Genomic DNA, 18,654 nt, shown 5'->3' on the forward strand with positions numbered 1-18,654 from the left:
TACAGAAAAATTATATAGAGAATAAATCACACTGTTAAGCATTAAAATATTAAATTTTAGAAGAAATCCCAGAGATAAAAATAGCAAACATATTTCTAAATATATTTTTAATAAATATAGTTAGTTTTACTTAATTTCAGCACATTTTTAATGCAGATCTCTAAATCTTACAAGAAGGGTACATTAAATCCAAAAATGAAACTAAATTCACAATTATAAAACTTTAAAAGTCACCTTGTAAGACAAGAGTTCTTCAGCCAACCAATGGTGTCCTTCCTGCCCTTTCTGGGCTCTCATTCTGAGCAGAAGCCCCCAACTCACACTGGGGTCCCTTACCACTGTCCAATTCCCTACCCATATTTTAACATTTATACGCTGACTACGGTCAAACTTAGTACATAAAGACAGGGCAGCTTTTAACTGCCAAGGAACTGACTAGTCTCATCTATGAATACAAACAAAAGTCAATGACTAGCCATACCTTAACTTCAAGAAAATACAAATCACTATCTTTAATTTTTTTGAAGGACCTGAAAGAAAACTGTTGTATGAGACATTGAATTTAAAACTATAAATACAATGACTAAAATATAGTCCATAAAACATGATGACCTATAAACATAAAGCCAAGGCTGAAAAATAAGGAAAGTAATAGGCAGGTACAATGGTACAGCCCTAGATTCCAGCATGCAGGAGGCTGAAGCAGGAGGATTGCACAAATGAGTTGGAAGTTAGATACAAACATCCAGAAATGATAGATAAACATGAACATTGAAGGATAAAGTTAAAAGAATAACAGTGAACATTTATCTTTAACTATAATTAACAAAATAATAAACAGTAAACTGCTAAGTATAACAGTTTACAAAAATAATACTACAACAGGAAAAGAAGGGAGAGAAAACAGAGCAGGAAAAGAAATGCATTGCTGAAATACTTAAAATAACTCATTTAAGTAGAAAGTCATAAAGAGCAAAAACCCATTACAAAACATCAAGATTAATGAAAATAGCAGTTAAGTCCCATCCTGCTTCCCATTTTGACTAGGAAATTGAAACTGTTAATAATTAATGTTATTGTTGAAAAGTGTCTGTGCATTGTTGTCATCTTGCTGTTCTCTTGCTAATTGTGTATTTATTCCTAAAATACAAGTTAGGTAACTGTCTTCGTTTTCTTTCTTTCTGTGGCCTTTTGCCTACACCTGTTTGTCTTCTCAGAAGGATGAAGATAGCACAGAGAGGGGAGAAGGAGAGATAAACAGCACTAGGAACTTTTGATAAGTCACAGAAAAACATGCCATTTTATAAATTATACGTAAGTATATACATGCATACATACATACTGTGTGTGTGTGTGTGTGTGTGTGTGTGCGCGCGCGCATGCGCGCGCATGCACACGTGCATGTGATATCACTAACTACAGACCAAGAGCTCATGAACTCTAGAGAGTGAGGAAACATGAGAGGAGCTGGAGGGAAGAGGAAGACTAGAAATTGTAATATAGAACTTATTTATGAAACTGTCAAAACTTAAATTTTAAAAACTTTGTGTAAAGCTAGTTTTCAGTGGTTTATAGTTCTTAAATTAAAAAAAAAAAAAAACACTAGTGTCCTAAACTTCTTTTATTGTCTACACAAGTGCAATAGGGAATCTCATAGTACCATTGCATGCACTTACTTGTAAGTGTACATAGTAGACACTTAGAGCTGTGCTTTATTTCTCCATCCTCTTCTTCCATTTCCTTTACCCCCTCCCCTGTATTTTCACATCATGTATTTCTTATTACCCTTTTATTTCCTTCCACTATCCCTTATGATCTCCATTTTCTCCTCTTATGCTCCTCTTTCCAGTTCCATGAACTATAACTACCCTGTACATATGCATATATATATATATAAATTAAAATATAGGTTATATTTCCTATTATCCTTTCATATGTTGGTGGACATCCAGCCTGTTTTATTTCCTAGCTATTATGAACAATACAGCTATAGATACAGACCTGCAAGTATCTTTGGTGGGATCCTTTGACTAGATATCCACAAAGAGTATTGCTGGGTGGAGACCATTTCCACAAGAAGCAAGACATAGCATTCCTCACTGTGGTCCTAGTTGCCAGCTATACCACATAAATATATGCTCTCTTGGTGTTTAATAAGGACACATAAAAGTAAAACGTTGCCTGTATGTGATATGTACATGGTGAATTTTCCCTATCGTTATCATCTCTACAAACCACTACTCAGTAAGTATATTTGCTAGCTTATGCAAATATGCTCTTACAATAAGCGTTGAAGTATGTATGTGATAAACTAAGATATGGGAAATAATAATATGGAGATGAAATCTCACTGCCTGCCTACTTGTCTAACTTAAAAAATGGAATATTTACCATAACAGAATCTCCCTCTTAGAAATATAGTATAATACTTTAAGTATTTAACTTGTTAGGAAACAACTAATAAACGGACATTTTTTGGCACCTTGGCTGTAAAAATAATAGCATGTATGTTTCTTATTGTACTGCAACATACATATTAGTTTAGGGACAGCATGAGCTGTCTTTAAGTTCTGGAGAACACAAACTGAAAGACTGACTAGAGTAAATCAACACATATTCCTTCTCTACTGGAAGATGCCTAAATTGGGGCATATGCAACTCCTACATCAATGTCAAAGGCAGTCACTTGACTCCTCCTTTGTTACCAAATCTCCCCTTTCTCCCTTTTCTGCCTTCCTTTTTGTAAGAACCCTTGTAGTCAGGCATGTTAGCAAACGTAATCCCAGCACTGCGGTGCAGAGGATAGAGAACTGCTGTGAGATCAGGTCTGCAAAGGCCACGGTGAGACATGTCTCAGGATTAACCCCTTAGGATTATATACACTAAGCCCACTCAGTTAGGTCAGGGCTGTGACTTTTAATCTTCCCCATCAACTTTTCTAAATTTGGAATAGCACAGAAGATACACATCTGGGCTGTCTGGGAGGATGTTTCCAGACTGCTCTGACTGGGGATTGAGATCTGCCCAAAATGTGAGTGGCACCATCTTTCACACTGGATAAAAAAGGAGGAACAAAGAGGAATGGGTAAGAATGAGTATAGCACTCACACCTCTGTTCCCTAAGTCATGTTTTTCTGCCATGGACTATAGACCATTTGAAACTATTAGAAAAATAGACCCTCTTCCTGAACATTTCTTGTCAGGTCTTTCCTTTATCTAATTCTGGGGTCAAGTCCCTTCCATCATATCTGCTTATATTCACAGGCTCTGAAGATACATGAGATCCTTTGCCTGCCATTTTTTACTCTACTACATGAGTTCTAGCAATATGAATAAACTTCAAAGTAACTGTAGTTTAGATGATTCTTTGTATTTCACATTAAATTGGCCCTCTTAATTTTATTCCTCAGTAGACTAAGATCTAAGATGAGGCACTTACAGTGTGCTTCCTGATCCTAATAAAAAAGGAGGGAATGAGCCATCAACCACAATATGCAAATGTAAAAACAGTTCAAACTATAGTCAAATCATCACCATGACTTGGTAACATGGTTCTGTACTGCTGCTTTGACTGGCTGACAGTGTTTTTCTAGAGAAAAAGCTGCTTTGTTAACCTGCTGTTAAGGCATACAATATAATGAATGGGTAAGGAGGAATTGTTTTAATTACAAGACTACAAATAGCAAAGTTCTTTTTAAAAAGTCTTGTTAAAATCATAAACATTTAAAAATCATTTTAAAAATACTAATGTGTTAAATTCCTAATAGCCAGGCTGGAGAGATGGCTCAGAGGTTAAGAGCACTGTCTGCTCTTCCATAGGTCCTGAGTTCAATTCCCAGCATCCACATGGTGGCTCACAAACTATCTCTAATGAGATCTGGTACCCTCTTTTGCCCTGGAGGCATACATGCAGGCATGTATACATATAAATAAATAAATCTTAAAAAAATTCCTAGTAGCCAGAAATTAGAAATGTGTCCCTCAACAGAAAAATGGATAAAGAAAATGTGGTAATTAACATAATGAAGTATTACTTAGCCATTTAAGAACAAGACATCATAAAATTTGTAAGTAAATGAGTAGAACTAGAAAAAAATCATCCTGAGTGAAGTAACCCAGACCCAGAAAGACAAATACAGCATATGTTCACTTACATGTGGATACTAGCTCCTAAGTCAATGATAACTAGATGCAATCTTATCTGTGGATACTAGCTCCTAAGTCAATGATAACTAGATGCAATCTTATCTGTGGATACTAGCTCCTAAGTCAATGATAACTAGATGCAGTCTGTAGAAGCACAGAGAGTAAAGTAAGGGCGTAAAGGGAACAGGGAAATAGAAGACATATGTATGAATGGAAGTGGGGCTGGAATGGAAGGATCAAGTCGGGAGGGGAAGAGGAGAGAGTTGTGGGGAGGAATACAGGGAGGGACAGCTAAAGTTATGAGCCATTTGAAGGGCAGTATGGAAACCTCATACAGTACAAATAAGAGGGTCTAAATGAAATTAAAATAATGGGGAGACAGAGCACCAATTCGCCATTTCTTGTCAGCAAACAAAGCTTCTGGTACTGAGAATGAGTTGTTGGCCAAAGGTACACCCATAGGAACCCCAAAAGACCAAGACTACATCTTCCTCTCCACAAACCGGCAGCAAGGCCTCTTTGCTGAAGACAGTACCTACACAAAGTCGTGAGCATGGAGGTGGTGAGCTGCTGCCTACAGATGGCCTTCACACCCACATTCCAGTGTCTTTGGTATAGGAAAGTACTCTTCATGTCCTCAAATGAGAAACAAATGCTAAGCCAGCAATAATCCTTTCATCTACAATGGCATATTACCTGCAAGATATGCCAGTGCAGCAGTAGTACAAGGCTTGTGGGCAATAACTAACTCAGGACCTAACACAATGGAACTCATACCTACTCAACCTTGCTTCTGGGTGACCAAGAACCTAGGACTAAACAGCCCAGGGACCAAGGGTAACCCAATAACATTGTTCTTAGAGTAAAGAAAAAAGAAAACAATGTAGTGGTGATTAAACTGACTCCTAATGATATTCTGCTACACTTGCTGTTCTGCTATGAGAGAGGCTTCCTACTGCAGCAGATGAGAACAAATATAGAGACCAACAGCTAGACACTGCACAGACAGTTGAGAGAGCCTGGTTTATCCAGCCCTCAATGGGATGTCTCCATCAAATCCCTCCCTGAAGAGTTCAGGGAACCCTGCAGAAGAGGAAGCAAAGGGGACAGAGAAAGCCAAGAAGTCAAGGCTCTCTATGTCAGCATGATCAGAGTTCATATGAACTCGGAGACTGAAGAAGCATGCATAAGGCCTGCCCGGGTCTGCACTAGGTCCTCCATGCTGATATCATGGCTTTCAGTTTAATGTTTTTATGAAACTCCCGAGTATGTGAATGAGTGGGCTCTGATTCTCGTAGCTTTTTAGGCTCTTTTCTCTCTGTCGGGTTGCCTTGTCCAACTTAGATGTTATAGTCTTTGTTTTACGATACTATATTTTATTTTGTTATATTTTTAAATGAATGATTGAATGAGTGAATGAATCAATCAATGAATGAATTAATGAATAGATGAATTAATGAACGAAAGAAAACCTACACACTGGTGTAAAGGTTAACAACTAAGCTGACATTTATACCTGCCCTGGAAAGGGAAGAGTTTTCTGCAGTGGAGTGGCTCTGGGCATATCAATCACTCCAGGGCAGGCTTCCTGTGCAGAAATGTCTGGCCAAGACATAATGGATGCCAAAGATTTTGTGTGTATGTCATTTGGTTACAGTTTGGAGGAACATTTTGGGGTTTGGGGTGGGTGTATTTTATTTTAGTTTTCTTGGCTTTGGGGAATTCTGTTGTTGTATTTAGGTCTTGTTTGTTTTTTGAGGAAGAACTTAATGTTGAGTGGGTAGAGTAGGGGACAGGATCTGGAAGGACTCAGGAAGAAAGAATGTGATCAAAATCTATTTGAATTTTAAAACTATCTTAAATAATAAAGATATAAAAAATAAACCTGTCAAAATGTTTATACATTTTAAAACATTAAGAAATATTAAAATATAATTAAATTCACTTCTTACCATAAACAATGTATTTCAGTTGAAGATTTTTAATAGGTTCCTCCACAGTTGGTTTATACTCGAGAAAACATGTATAAACCCCACTCATGGTCTCTTCAAAACTCTGAAATATGAGGCTTCCTGTGGATGTCACTTGTGCGGTGGTATTTTCTAATGAAGATATAATATACAGCTGCTTAAATCACAATAGGGAGACAAAATATCAAACACTTAAAGTAACCTAAGAACCACAGAAATTAATGTTCACAAAAAGGAGCTACATAAAGTTACTTATTGTATTTGATGCATATTGTTAGAAGATGCCAGAATGACCTTAGAGTCAAATTTCCACCAACCAGAATCCATCAACTGTGGAACTAAGTTGTAAGAGACCAGGAATGGCATACAGACATAAAGCAAGCTTCATATGCTCCTTGCACTGAAAGAGATGCTCCCAGAAATACAGTACTATTTATGAAAATGTATACACATATATATGCAGTTCACATATTATAAACTATATATTTACAAACTATATATTTTATATAACTAGTTATTTGTCTAGACCACAGGTAATAATTATATATTATGGCTGTTAATATATAACATAATATTATATAGTTTAATGATGAGTTATAGTCAGTAAGATTACAACCTGCACGTGAAATGGTATACCCACAATAGTCTATTACAGTATAACCATCAAGAGCTAATATTTGCTGCTCCTACACAGAATGGTCCATAAAACAGAGAGTTGACTTCTAACACTGAGGGTTACAGAAGAAAATGAGTGGGAAATCAGTCCATCAGACTTGTCAATCAATTATAGTATTGCTGTGTTGGGGAAAAGAATGAGATGTAAGCTCCCTTTTGTTTTAGCTTATTACACTGGAAGAAACTCTGTTTTCAAAGGAGAATATAGATATCTACTCTTGAGCCATTCAGATATAAATGTGAAAGTTCCATCTGTCTCACAAACTGTATGACCATGGGAAACCACTCTCTCTTCTAAAGCACAGTTCTTTCGTGTGTGCAATGAAGATGACAATATAGAACTACGTAACTGACAACTGTCCGAGTCATCAAATACAATACATCACTAAGTAGACAGGCTATTACTCTTAAAGCTCATAACTACAGGTTTGTGTCATAAAATTTTCAGATACTAAAAGTTTCTTAATTAAGCACTGTATTCTCCATTCATTATAATTGAAAGAATTATCTCAGGAAATGACTGATCATTTTTCCATTTTAAGTAAATTATTTAATACTTTGACACTTTTAAAAACAGTTCTTCAAACTGAAGCAAAAATAGCAGAATGCTCTTAGCACTGACATTTTTTTTACTATATGCAAAGCCTTGCTGCATATTTTGACGGAGAGATGAATAGACAGATATAGCCACCCTCAAGGACTTAACATAGGGAGTTATGCCTTGAGATCTCGCATTTCTATATCCTCAATGAAGCTGAAACATGTGATATAAATTTAGAATATATTTATATCAATGCTTACTTGTTCATGAATATCTTCTGATAAAAGATTACATATTTATCTTAACATGCTATTTTGTAAAAGTATTAATTTAAGTGATTACTATACATTTCAGAAAAAACTTCTAGTACAATAAAATTTTAATGAAAATATAAATTATCACAGCAATAATTAAGTTATGTATTCTTTACTAATAATTCAAACTGAAAATTTCCTACATTAGAAGTATCAATAAATGTATGAACAAATATATGTATACTGTATTTGACAAAGAAAATGTAATAAAGTATAAGAACTCATGTTACAACAGATATTTAATAATGAACTTTTGTTTTATGTCTTATTCTGTATAGAAAATCCTAACTGATAATGGGTAATATTATTATGTTATACCATTCCTTCTAGGCATACCATTTCATGTACAGAATGTAAGCTTATCGAAAATATAACTCAATATTAAAATATAAGAATCATTTTATGGTAAACAAATATATATATACATATATATATACCAAAATACATACTTTGTACATATATACATATCTTAGGTATAGTATCAGTATACACACATTGCATATGTATGTGTATACTATGTATATATATGCTATATTTTCATAGCTTCTCTTTCAATTCCAAGATCATACTAGTGCAATACTAAATATGAAAGCCACAAAACTGAGCATTATACAATATAACAAAGTATCTTCTGGCTTCTACTTTTTTATGTTTAAAAGATTTAAGGAACACATTTTGAAACATAAGCAGAGAATTGCATACTCAATATAAATGTCAAGCCTATAATATCACTTATCAGTGATCATTTACAGAACCTTATGTGATTAGGGCTAGATGGAAATTCACAAAGCCAATAGCTATGTATTTGGCACGAAAATAAAGAGTTAACTACAAGAAATCACACAATACAGATATTCATTAACTATTTTGTTTAAATTAGTCTGTCTTCTTTCCTGGCTTTGTTATCCTAACACCTAGAATTTGACTACATCTTTGATTGGTCAGAAAAATTTCACTGCAACTTAGTTTATTAATTTTAAGTATGTTTATACTTATGACTTAGCTTAGATATGAACAAAAAATATAAGGCAGAAACTTACTACTATTATTCTGCTAAAGGATCACAGTAATAAAAATACTCCTAAGGACATATTGTTATACCCATAGACCAGTGAATGGATCGAACCTCTTCAAAAATGATCCTTCATGCAGTAGATGGTGATTAACACAGAGACCTACAATTGGAATATGTGCAGAGAGTGAGAGACTCTGGAACTCTCAGCCGTAAATGGAATGTCTACATCAAACTCTTCACATTCAGGTGCAGGAGCCAATGTACAAGAGAATGTTGAAATACTGTTAGGAGCCAGAGGTGATAGATGACGCCGAGGAAAGAGTGTCTTCTAGACACAGCAAGGCAGACACACATATGAGTTCAGAGGCTGTGATAGCCTGCACAAGACCTTCCCACGTCTGAGCCAGCCAAGCTCCCAGAATGGAGAAGGGGAGGTGGACACAAAGTTCCACTCCCTTACCAAGAAGCTATTTGCAGTTGATACCTGCACGGTGAGGCAAAAACAGTTTTCTCCAATGAAGTATTACTGGGCATATCAATCACCCTCAAGGGTAGAGTCCATGCTCAGGAGTGGCTGGCCAAAACAAAACAGAGTCCATGTTTTTGTCTACCTTTTTCGTTTTGTATTTGTTATTTTGTCTCTTTTTTCTCTGAAACTGGGTAAAGGTAGATCTTAAGCATTCTCATTAGAAAAAAGAGGTAGTCATATGAAATGACTAAGTAATAGCTTGATTGTGGTCACTGTACACCTATATAAATGCCAAGTTTCATGCCTTAAATGTGTGCAACTTTTATTTATAAATTATGTCTGCAGGGCTAAGACCAAAAACTCAGGTGACAGCAGATGCTGGCGAGGATGTGGAGAAAGAAGAACATTCCTCCATTGTTAGTGGGATTGCAAGCTGGTACAACTATTCTGGAAATCAGTCTGGAGGTTCCTCAAAAAATTAGACATTGCACTACCTGAGGAGCCAGCTATACCTCTCCTGGGCATATACTCAAATGGTGCTCCAACATAGAGCAAGGACACGTGCTCCACTATATTCATAGTGGCTTTATTTATAATAGCCAGAAGCTGGAAAGAACCCAGATGCCCTTCAACAGGGGAATGGATACAGAAAATGTGGTACATCTACACAATGGAGTACTACTCAGCTATCAAAAACAATGACTTCATGAAATTCATAGGCAAATGGATGGAATTAGAAAATATCATCCTGAGTGAGGTAACACAATCACAAAAAAAATCATACACACACACACACACACACACACACACACACATATACACACTATACACTCGCTGATAAGTGGATATCAGCCCAAAAGCTCAAATTACCCAAGATACAATCCACAGACCACATGAAGCTCAAGAACGACAAGCAAAGTGCAGATACTTCAGTCCTTTAAAGGGGGAACAAAAATATTCATAGGAGGAGATAGAGAGACAAAGTTTAGAGCAGAGACTAAAGGAATAGTCATTCAGAGCCTCCCCTACCTGGGGATACAGCCCACATACAGCCGCCAAACCTGACAATATTGCCAAGAAGTGCATGCTGACAGGAGCCTGATATAGCTGTCTCCTGAGAGGCTCTGCCAGAGCGTAACAAATACAGAGGCGAATGCTAGCAGTCAACATTGAAGTGAGAACGGGGTCCCCAATGAAGGAGTTAGAGAAAGGTTTGAAGGAGTTGAGGGGGGGGTTGTAACCCCATAAGAACAACAATACCAACCAACCAGAGCTCCCAGGGACTACACCACTACCCAAAGAGTACACACGGACAGACCCATGGCTCCAATTACATATATGTAGCATAGGATGGCCTTGTTGGGCACCAATGGGAGAAGCTTTTGGTCTTGCCAAGGTTGGACTCCCCAGTGTAGGGGGATGTCAGGTCAGGGAGGCGGGGAGGGGGGTAGTTGGGGAGTGGGAACACACTCAAAGAAGAAGGGGGAGGAGGAAGGGATGGGGTTTTATGGACAGGAAACCAGGAAAGGGGATAACATTTGAAATGTAAATAAAAAAAGAGGGAAAAGGTGAAAACTAGGATTATAGAAAAAGTACATAAATTTGATTTCAAAAAAAAAGGTGCACAAGGTAAAGACCGTACTGGCAGATTCAGACCTGGTATCTGACCTTCAGTGCAACTAAGCACTTGGAATATATGGATTTTTTTCATGAGTTATTGCATAGGCCAGGTCTTAGACACATGACTTTGGTGCTTTATTCTGTCCAAGAAAGGCTAGTAAAAGATCATGCACTTTACTACCTAGTTATATATTTTCCCCTTTATGTGTGTCATTAAACTAATATCTCAGAAAATAATGTCTTATAAATTCTCTGAAATAAATTAATGTTTAAAACTAACACAAGATGAGCTACTGTGGGGAAAATTTAAATGTAATCAAGTATAAATTCAGATTATCAAAATACCTAGAAAGTGTGTGTGTGTGTGTGTGTGTGTGTGTGTGTGTGTGCGTGTGTGTGTGCTTAATATAGTCTGTATTGATGAGATTTTACTTTTATCTGGAAAGATCATACTTCTAAGTACATATTTTTATTACGAAAAGAAAAAAGATTCCAACTTAAAGGAGTAACTGAATTATGTACTACACTTTGCTGTATAAATTGTGACACCAGGTAGGCCATCTTAAAGAAGCAATGTGTCAAATTTCAATTTCCAAATCAAAAGTTCGAAACTTTTAACAGGAAAATTCAATACTTAAATACTTATTTTCTTTTTTTTATTAACTTGAGTATTTCTTTTTTTTTTTATTAACTTGAGTATTTCTTATATACATTTCGAGTGTTATTCCCTTTCCCGCTTTCCGGGCAAACATCCCCCTCCCCCCTCACATTCCCTATGGGTGTTCCCCTCCCAAACCTCCCCCCATTGCCGCCCTCCCACCAACAGTCTAGTTCACTGGGGGTTTAGTCTTAGCAGGACCCAGGGCTTCCCCTTCCACTGGTGCTCTTACTAGGATATTCATTGCTACCTATGAGGTCAGAGTCCAGGGTCAGTCTATGTATAGTCTTTAGGTAGTGGCTTAGTCCCTGGAAGCTCTGGTTGCTTGGCATTGTTGTACATATGGGGTCTCAAGCCCCTTCAAGCTCTTCCAGTTCTTTCTCTGATTCCTTCAACGGGGGTCCTATTCTCAGTTCAGTGGTTTGCTGCTGGCATTCGCCTCTGTATTTGCTGTATTCTGGCTGTGTCTCTTAGGAGCAATCTACATCCGGCTCCTGTTGGTCTGCACTTCTTTGCTTCATCCATCTTGTCTAATTGGGTGGCTGTATATGTATGGGCCACATGTGGGGCAGGCTCTGAATGGGTGTTCCTCCAGTCTCTGTTTTAATCTTTGCCTCTCTCTTCCCTGCCAAGGGTATTCTTGTTCCCCTTTTAAAGAAGGAGTGAAGCATTCACATTTTGATCATCCGTCTTGACTTTCATTTGTTCTAGGCATCTAGGGTAATTCAAGCATTTGGGCTAATAGCCACTTATCAATGAGTGCATACCATGTATGTCTTTCTGTGATTGGGTTAGCTCACTCAGGATGATATTTCCCAGTTCCAACCATTTGCCTACGAATTTCATAAAGTCGTTGTTTTTGATAGCTGAGTAATATTCCATTGTGAAGATGTACCACATTTTCTGTATCCATTCCTCTGTTGAAGGGCATCTGGGTTCTTTCCAGCTTCTGGCTATTATAAATAAGGCTGCGATGAACATAGTGGAGCACGTGTCTTTTTTATATGTTGGGGCATCTTTTGGGTATATGCCCAAGAGAGGTACAGCTGGATCCTCAGGCAGTTCAATGTCCAATTTTCTGAGGAACCTCCAGACTGATTTCCAGAATGGTTGTACTAGTCTGCAATCCCACCAACAATGGAGGAGTGTTCCTCTTTCTCCGCATCCTCGCCAGCATCTGCCCTCACCTGAGTTTTTGATCTTAGCCATTCTCACTGGTGTGAGGTGAAATCTCAGGGTTGTTTTGATTTGCATTTCCCTTATGACTAAAGATGTTGAACATTTCTTTAGGTGTTTCTCAGCCATTCGGCATTCCTCAGCTGTGAATTCTTTGTTTAGTTCTGAACCCCATTTTTTAATAGGGTTATTTGTTTCCCTGCGGTCTAACTTCTTGAGTTCTTTGTATATTTTGGATATAAGGCCTCTATCTGTTGTAGGATTGGTAAAGATCTTTTCCCAATCTGTTGGTTGCCGTTTTGTCCTAACCACAGTGTCCTTTCCCTTACAGAAGCTTTGCAGTTTTATGAGATCCCATTTGTCGATTCTTGATCTTAGAGCGTAAGCCATTGGTGTTTTGTTCAGGAAATTTTTTCCAGTGCCCATGTGTTCCAGATGCTTCCCTAGTTTTTCTTCTATTAGTTTGAGTGTGTCTGGTTTGATGTGGAGGTCCTTGATCCACTTGGACTTAAGCTTTGTACAGGGTGATAAGCATGGATCGATCTGCATTCTTCTACATGTTGCCCTCCAGTTGAACCAGCACCATTTGCTGAAAATGCTATCTTTTTTCCATTGGATGGTTTTGGCTCCTTTGTCAAAAATCAAGTGACCATAGGTGTGTGGGTTCATTTCTGGGTCTTCAATTCTATTCCATTGGTCTATCTGTCTGTCTCTGTACCAATACCATGCAGTTTTTATCACTATTGCTCTGTAATACTGCTTGAGTTCAGGGATAGTGATTCCCCCTGAAGTCCTTTTATTGTTGAGGATAGTTTTAGCTATCCTGGGTTTTTTGTTATTCCAGATGAATTTGCAAATTGTTCTGTCTAACTCTTTGAAGAATTGGATTGGTATTTTGATGGGGATTGCATTGAATCTGTAGATCGCTTTTGGTAAAATGGCCATTTTTACTATATTAATCCTGCCAATCCATGAGCATGGGAGATCTTTCCATCTTCTGAAGTGTTCTGCAATTTCTTTCTTCAGTGTCTTGAAGTTTTTACTGTAAAGATCTTTTACTTGCTTTGTTAAAGTCACACCGAGGTACTTTATATTATTTGGGTCTATTATGAAGGGTGTCGTTTCCCTAATTTCTTTCTCGGCTTGTTTCTCTTTCGTGTAGAGGAAGGCTACTGATTTATTTGAGTTAATTTTATACCCAGCCACTTTGCTGAAGTTGTTTATCAGCTTTAGTAGTTCTCTGGTGGAACTTTTGGGATCACTTAAATAAACTATCATATCATCTGCAAACAGTGATATTTTCACTTCTTCTTTTCCGATCTGTATCCCCTTGACCTCCTTTTGTTGTCCAATTGCTCTGGCTAGAACTTCAAGAACTATATTGAATAAGTAGGGAGAGAGTGGACAGCCTTGTCTAGTCCCTGATTTTAGTGGGATTGCTTCAAGTTTCTCTCCATTTAGTTTAATGTTAGCAACTGGTTTGCTGTATATGGCTTTTACTATGTTTAGGTATGGGCCTTGAATTCCTATTCTTTCCAGGACTTTTATCATGAAGGGGTGTCGAATTTTGTCAAATGCTTTATCAGCGTCTAATGAAATGATCATGTGGTTTTGTTCTTTCAGTTTGTTTATATAATGGATCACGTTGATGGTTTTCCGTATATTAAACCATCCCTGCATGCCTGGGATGAAGCCTACTTGATCATGGTGGATGATTGTTTTGATGTGCTCTTGGATTCGGTTTGCCAGAATTTTATTGAGTATTTTTGCGTCGATATTCATAAGGAAAATTGGTCTGAAGTTCTCTTTCTTTGTTGGGTCTTTGTGTGGTTTAGGTATAAGAGTAATTGTGGATTCATAGAAGGAATTCGGTAGTGATCCATCTGTTTCAATTTTGTGGAATAGTTTGGATAATATTGGTATGAGGTCTTCTATGAAGATTTGATAGAATTCTGCACTAAACCCGTCTGGACCTGGGTTCTTTTTGGTTGGGAGACCTTTAATGACTGCTTCTATTTCCTTAGGAGTTATGGGGTTGTTTGACTGGTTTATCTGTTCCTGACTTAAATTCGGTACCTGGTATCTGTCTAGGAAATTGTCCATTTCCTGCAGATTTTCAAGTTTTGTTGAATATAGGCTTTTATAGTAAGATCTGATGATTTTTTGAATTTCCTCTGAATCTGTAGTTATGTCTCCCTTTTCATCTCTGATTTTGCTAATTTGGACACACTCTCTGTGTCCTCTCCTTAGTCTGGCTAAGGGTTTATCTATCTTGTTGATTTTCTCAAAGAACCAATTTTTGGTTCTGTTGATTCTTTCTATGGTCCTTTTTGTTTCTACTTGGTTGATTTCAGCTCTGAGTTTGATTATTTCCTGCCTTCTACTCCTCCTGGGTGTATTTGCTTCTTTTTGTTCTAGAGCTTTTAGGTGTGCTGTCAAGCTGCTGACATATGCTCTTTCCTGTTTCTTTCTGCAGGCACTCAGCGCTATGAGTTTTCCTCTTAGCACAGCTTTCATTGTGTCCCGTAAGTTTGGGTATGTTGTACCTTCATTTTCATTAAATTCTAAAAAGTCTTTAATTTCTTTCTTTATTTCTTCCTTGACCAGGTTATCATTGAGTAGAACATTGTTCAATTTCCACGTATATGTGGGCATTCTTCCCTTATTTTTATTGAAGACCAGTTTTAGGCCGTGGTGGTCTGATAGCACGAATGGGATTATTTCTATGTTTCAGTACCCGTTTTTTGACCAATTATATGGTCAATTTTGGAGAAAGTACCATGAGGAGCTGAGAAGAAGGTATATCCTTTTGCTTTAGGATAGAATGTTCTATAAGTATCCGTTAAGTCCATTTGGCTCATGACTTCTCTTAGTCTGTCTACGTCTCTGTTTAATTTCTGTTTCCATGATCTGTCCATTGATGAGAGTGGGGTGTTGAAATCTCCTACTATTATTGTGTGAGGCGCAATGTGTGTTTTGAGCTTTAGTAAGGTTTCTTTTACGTATGTAGGTGCCCTTGTATTTGGGGCATAGATATTTAGGATTGAGAGTTCATCTTGGTGGATTTTTCCTTTGATGAATATGAAGTGTCCTTCTTTATCTTTTTTGATGACTTTTAGTTGAAAATTGATTTTATTTGATATTAGAATGGCTACTCCAGCTTGCATCTTCTGACCATTTGCTTGGAAAGTTGTTTTCCAGCCTTTCACTCTGAGGTAGTGTCTGTCTTTGTCTCTGAGGTGTGTTTCCTGTAGGCAGCAGCATGCAGGGTCCTCGTTGCGTATGCAGTTTGTTAACATATGTCTTTTTATTGGGGAGTTGAGGCCATTGATGTTGAGAGATATTAAGGAATAGTGATTATTGCTTCCTGTTATATTCATATTTGGATGTGAGGTTATGTTTGTGTGCTTTCATTCTCTTTGTTTTGTTGCCAAGACGATTAGTTTCTTGCTTCTTCTAGGGTATAGCTTGCCTCCTTATGTTGGGCTTTACCATTTATTATCCTTTGTAGTACTGGATTTGTAGAAAGATATTGTGTAAATTTGGTTTTGTCATGGAATATCTTGGTTTCTCCATCTATGTTAATTGAGAGTTTTGCAGGATACAGTAACCTGGGCTGGCATTTGTGTTCTCTTAGGGTCTGTATGACATCAGTCCAGGATCTTCTGGCCTTCATAGTTTCTGGCGAGAAGTCTGGTGTGATTCTGATAGGTCTGCCTTTATATGTTACTTGACCTTTTTCCCTTACTGCTTTTAATATTCTTTCTTTATTTTGTGCGTTTGGTGTTTTGACTATTATGTGATGGGAGGTGTTTCTTTTTCTGGTCTAATCTATTTGGAGTTCTGTAGGCTTCTTGTATGCTTATGGGTATCTCTTTTTTTAGGTTAGGGAAGTTTTCTTTTATGATTTTGTTGAAGATATTTACTGGTCCTTTGAGCTAGGAGTCTTCACTCTCTTCTATACCTATTATCCTTAGGTTTGATCTTCTCATTGAGTCCTGGATTTCCTGTATGTTTTGGACCAGTAGCTTTTTCTGCTTTACATTATCTTTGACAGTTGAGTCAATGATTTCTATGGAATCTTCTGCTCCTGAGATTCTCTCTTCCATCTCTTGTATTCTGTTGGTGAAGCTTGTATCTACAGCTCCTTGTCTCTTCTTTTGGTTTTCTATATCCAGGGTTGTTTCCATGTTTTCTTTCTTGATTGCTTCTATTTCCATTTTTAATTCCTTCAACTGTTTGATTGTGTTTTCCTGGAATTCTTTCAGGGATTTTTGCGATTCCTCTCTGTAGGCTTCTACTTGTTTATTAATGTTTTCCTGTGTTTCTCTAAGGGAGTTCTTCACGTCTTTCTTGAAGTTCTCCAGCATCATGATCAAATATGATTTTGAAACTAGATCTTGCTTTTCTGGTGTGTTTGGATATTCCATGTTTGTTTTGGTGGGAGAATTGGGCTCCGATGATGCCATGTAGTCTTGGTTTCTGTTGCTTGGGTTCCTGTGCTTGCCTCTCGCCATCAGATTATCTCTAGTGTTACTTTGTTCTGCTATTTCTGACAGTGGCTAGACTGTCCTATAAGCCTCTGTGTCAGGAGGCTGTAGACCTGTTTTCCTGTTTTCTTTCAGCCAGTTATGGGGACAGAGTGTTCTGCTTTCGGGCATGTAGTTTTTCCTCTCTACAGGTCTTCAGCTGTTCCTGTGGGCCTGTGTCTTGAGTTCACCAGGCAGGTCACTTGCAGCAGAAAAGTTGGTCTTACCTGTGGTCCCGAGGCTCAAGTTCGCTCGCGGGGTGCTGCCCACGAGCTCTCTGCTGCGGCAGCAACCAGGAAGATCTGCGCCGCCGTTTCCGGGAGCTTCAGTGCACCAGGGTTCCAGATGGCGATTGGTGTTTTCCTCTGGCGTCCGAGATGTGTGTGCAGAGAGCAGTCTCTTCTGGTTTCCCAGGCTTGTCTGCCTCTCTGAAGGTTCAGCTCTCCCTCCCACGGGATTTGGGTGCAGAGAACTGTTTATCCGGTCTGTTTCCTTCTGGTTCTGGTGGTGTCTCAGGCACAGGGGTCCTGCCGCTCCTGGGCCCTCCCCCACGGGAGCCCAGAGGCCTTATACAGTTTCCTCTTGGGCCAGGGATGTGGGCAGGGGTAGGCAGTGTTGGTGTTCTCTTCCGCTCTGCAGCCTCAGGAGTGCCCACCTGACCAGGCGGTTGGGTCTCTCTCCCACGGGGTCTGGGAGCAGAGAGCTGCTGCGGGCCAGGATCCGCGGGTGTGGGACTCCTGGTAAACACAGGACGTGCCCAGTTCTAGAGGAATTCTGCCTCTGTGTGTCCCGAGTTCACCAAGCAGGTCTCTTGCAAAATGCTTATTTTCTAATGACAAGGTTTTGGTGTCAATGTAGAACATAGTGTGCATGCTACAGCATATGCTGCTGCTACTAGAGGATAAGAATAGATTTCATTATAATTCCAATATTAGAGACCTTTACATGAGAACCATTTCATCATCTTCTGAGGCTGCCCAGCCCCTAAGGGTTTCTCGCTGCACACTCTGTAGACATGAACACACAGCACAACTGTCCCTATGTTACTGAAGTCACATCTTCATCAAGTCTTACATGTGTGTTTACACTTCCCTCTGTCCAAATAACACAGCAAGACTGCAGCCTTTAACCCTCAGCACTGTCTCAAAATACCAAGGTTTTACAAAAGAAACAGAAGTAAAGGTGCTAATGTTCCATTGAGGATATGCAAAAATGGTTGTGTCAGACTACACTGAACAGACCTTTAGTACAATACTCATTAGTCCTCATTGGATGAAAAACTTCAAAAACCAGCTAAGCTATCAGTTTTAAAGTAAACAGTAAATGAGTTATTATCAAAATCAAATTCAAAATTTACAGAAGAGATGATAGTCAAAATAAAATAGGTACATAAGGAAAGGAATAATAATTAGAAACAAATTGATTTTTCACATAAAATAATAAACTTATTAGAATAGAACTGCTTCTAGGATTCTATAAGTAGCTGAAATTTTTACTGTCTTTATCCTTAATAGAGAAAACAGAGAAATGTTCATACTATC

The 18,654-nt window shown here is 38.1% G+C and overlaps 1 protein-coding gene across 9 annotated transcripts in view; it reads right to left on the reverse strand.

Annotated features, from left to right (window-relative positions):
• The window catches only part of Zpbp (zona pellucida binding protein), a 195,698-nt gene that overhangs the window by 133,197 nt on the left and 43,847 nt on the right, over nucleotides 1-18,654 (reverse strand). For all 9 annotated transcript variants that reach the window (XM_087584110.1, XM_087584111.1, XM_087584109.1 and 6 more), the window contains one exon: nucleotides 6,099-6,248. In XM_087584110.1, coding sequence (XP_087440236.1) covers nucleotides 6,099-6,248 — 150 coding nt within the window. The remainder of the gene's footprint in view (nucleotides 1-6,098; nucleotides 6,249-18,654) is intronic.

Source organism: Rattus norvegicus, chromosome 14 (genome assembly GCF_021556685.1).
Source record: "Rattus norvegicus strain SHRSP/BbbUtx chromosome 14, alternate assembly SHRSP_T2T, whole genome shotgun sequence".
Lineage (NCBI taxonomy): Eukaryota > Metazoa > Chordata > Mammalia > Rodentia > Muridae > Rattus > Rattus norvegicus.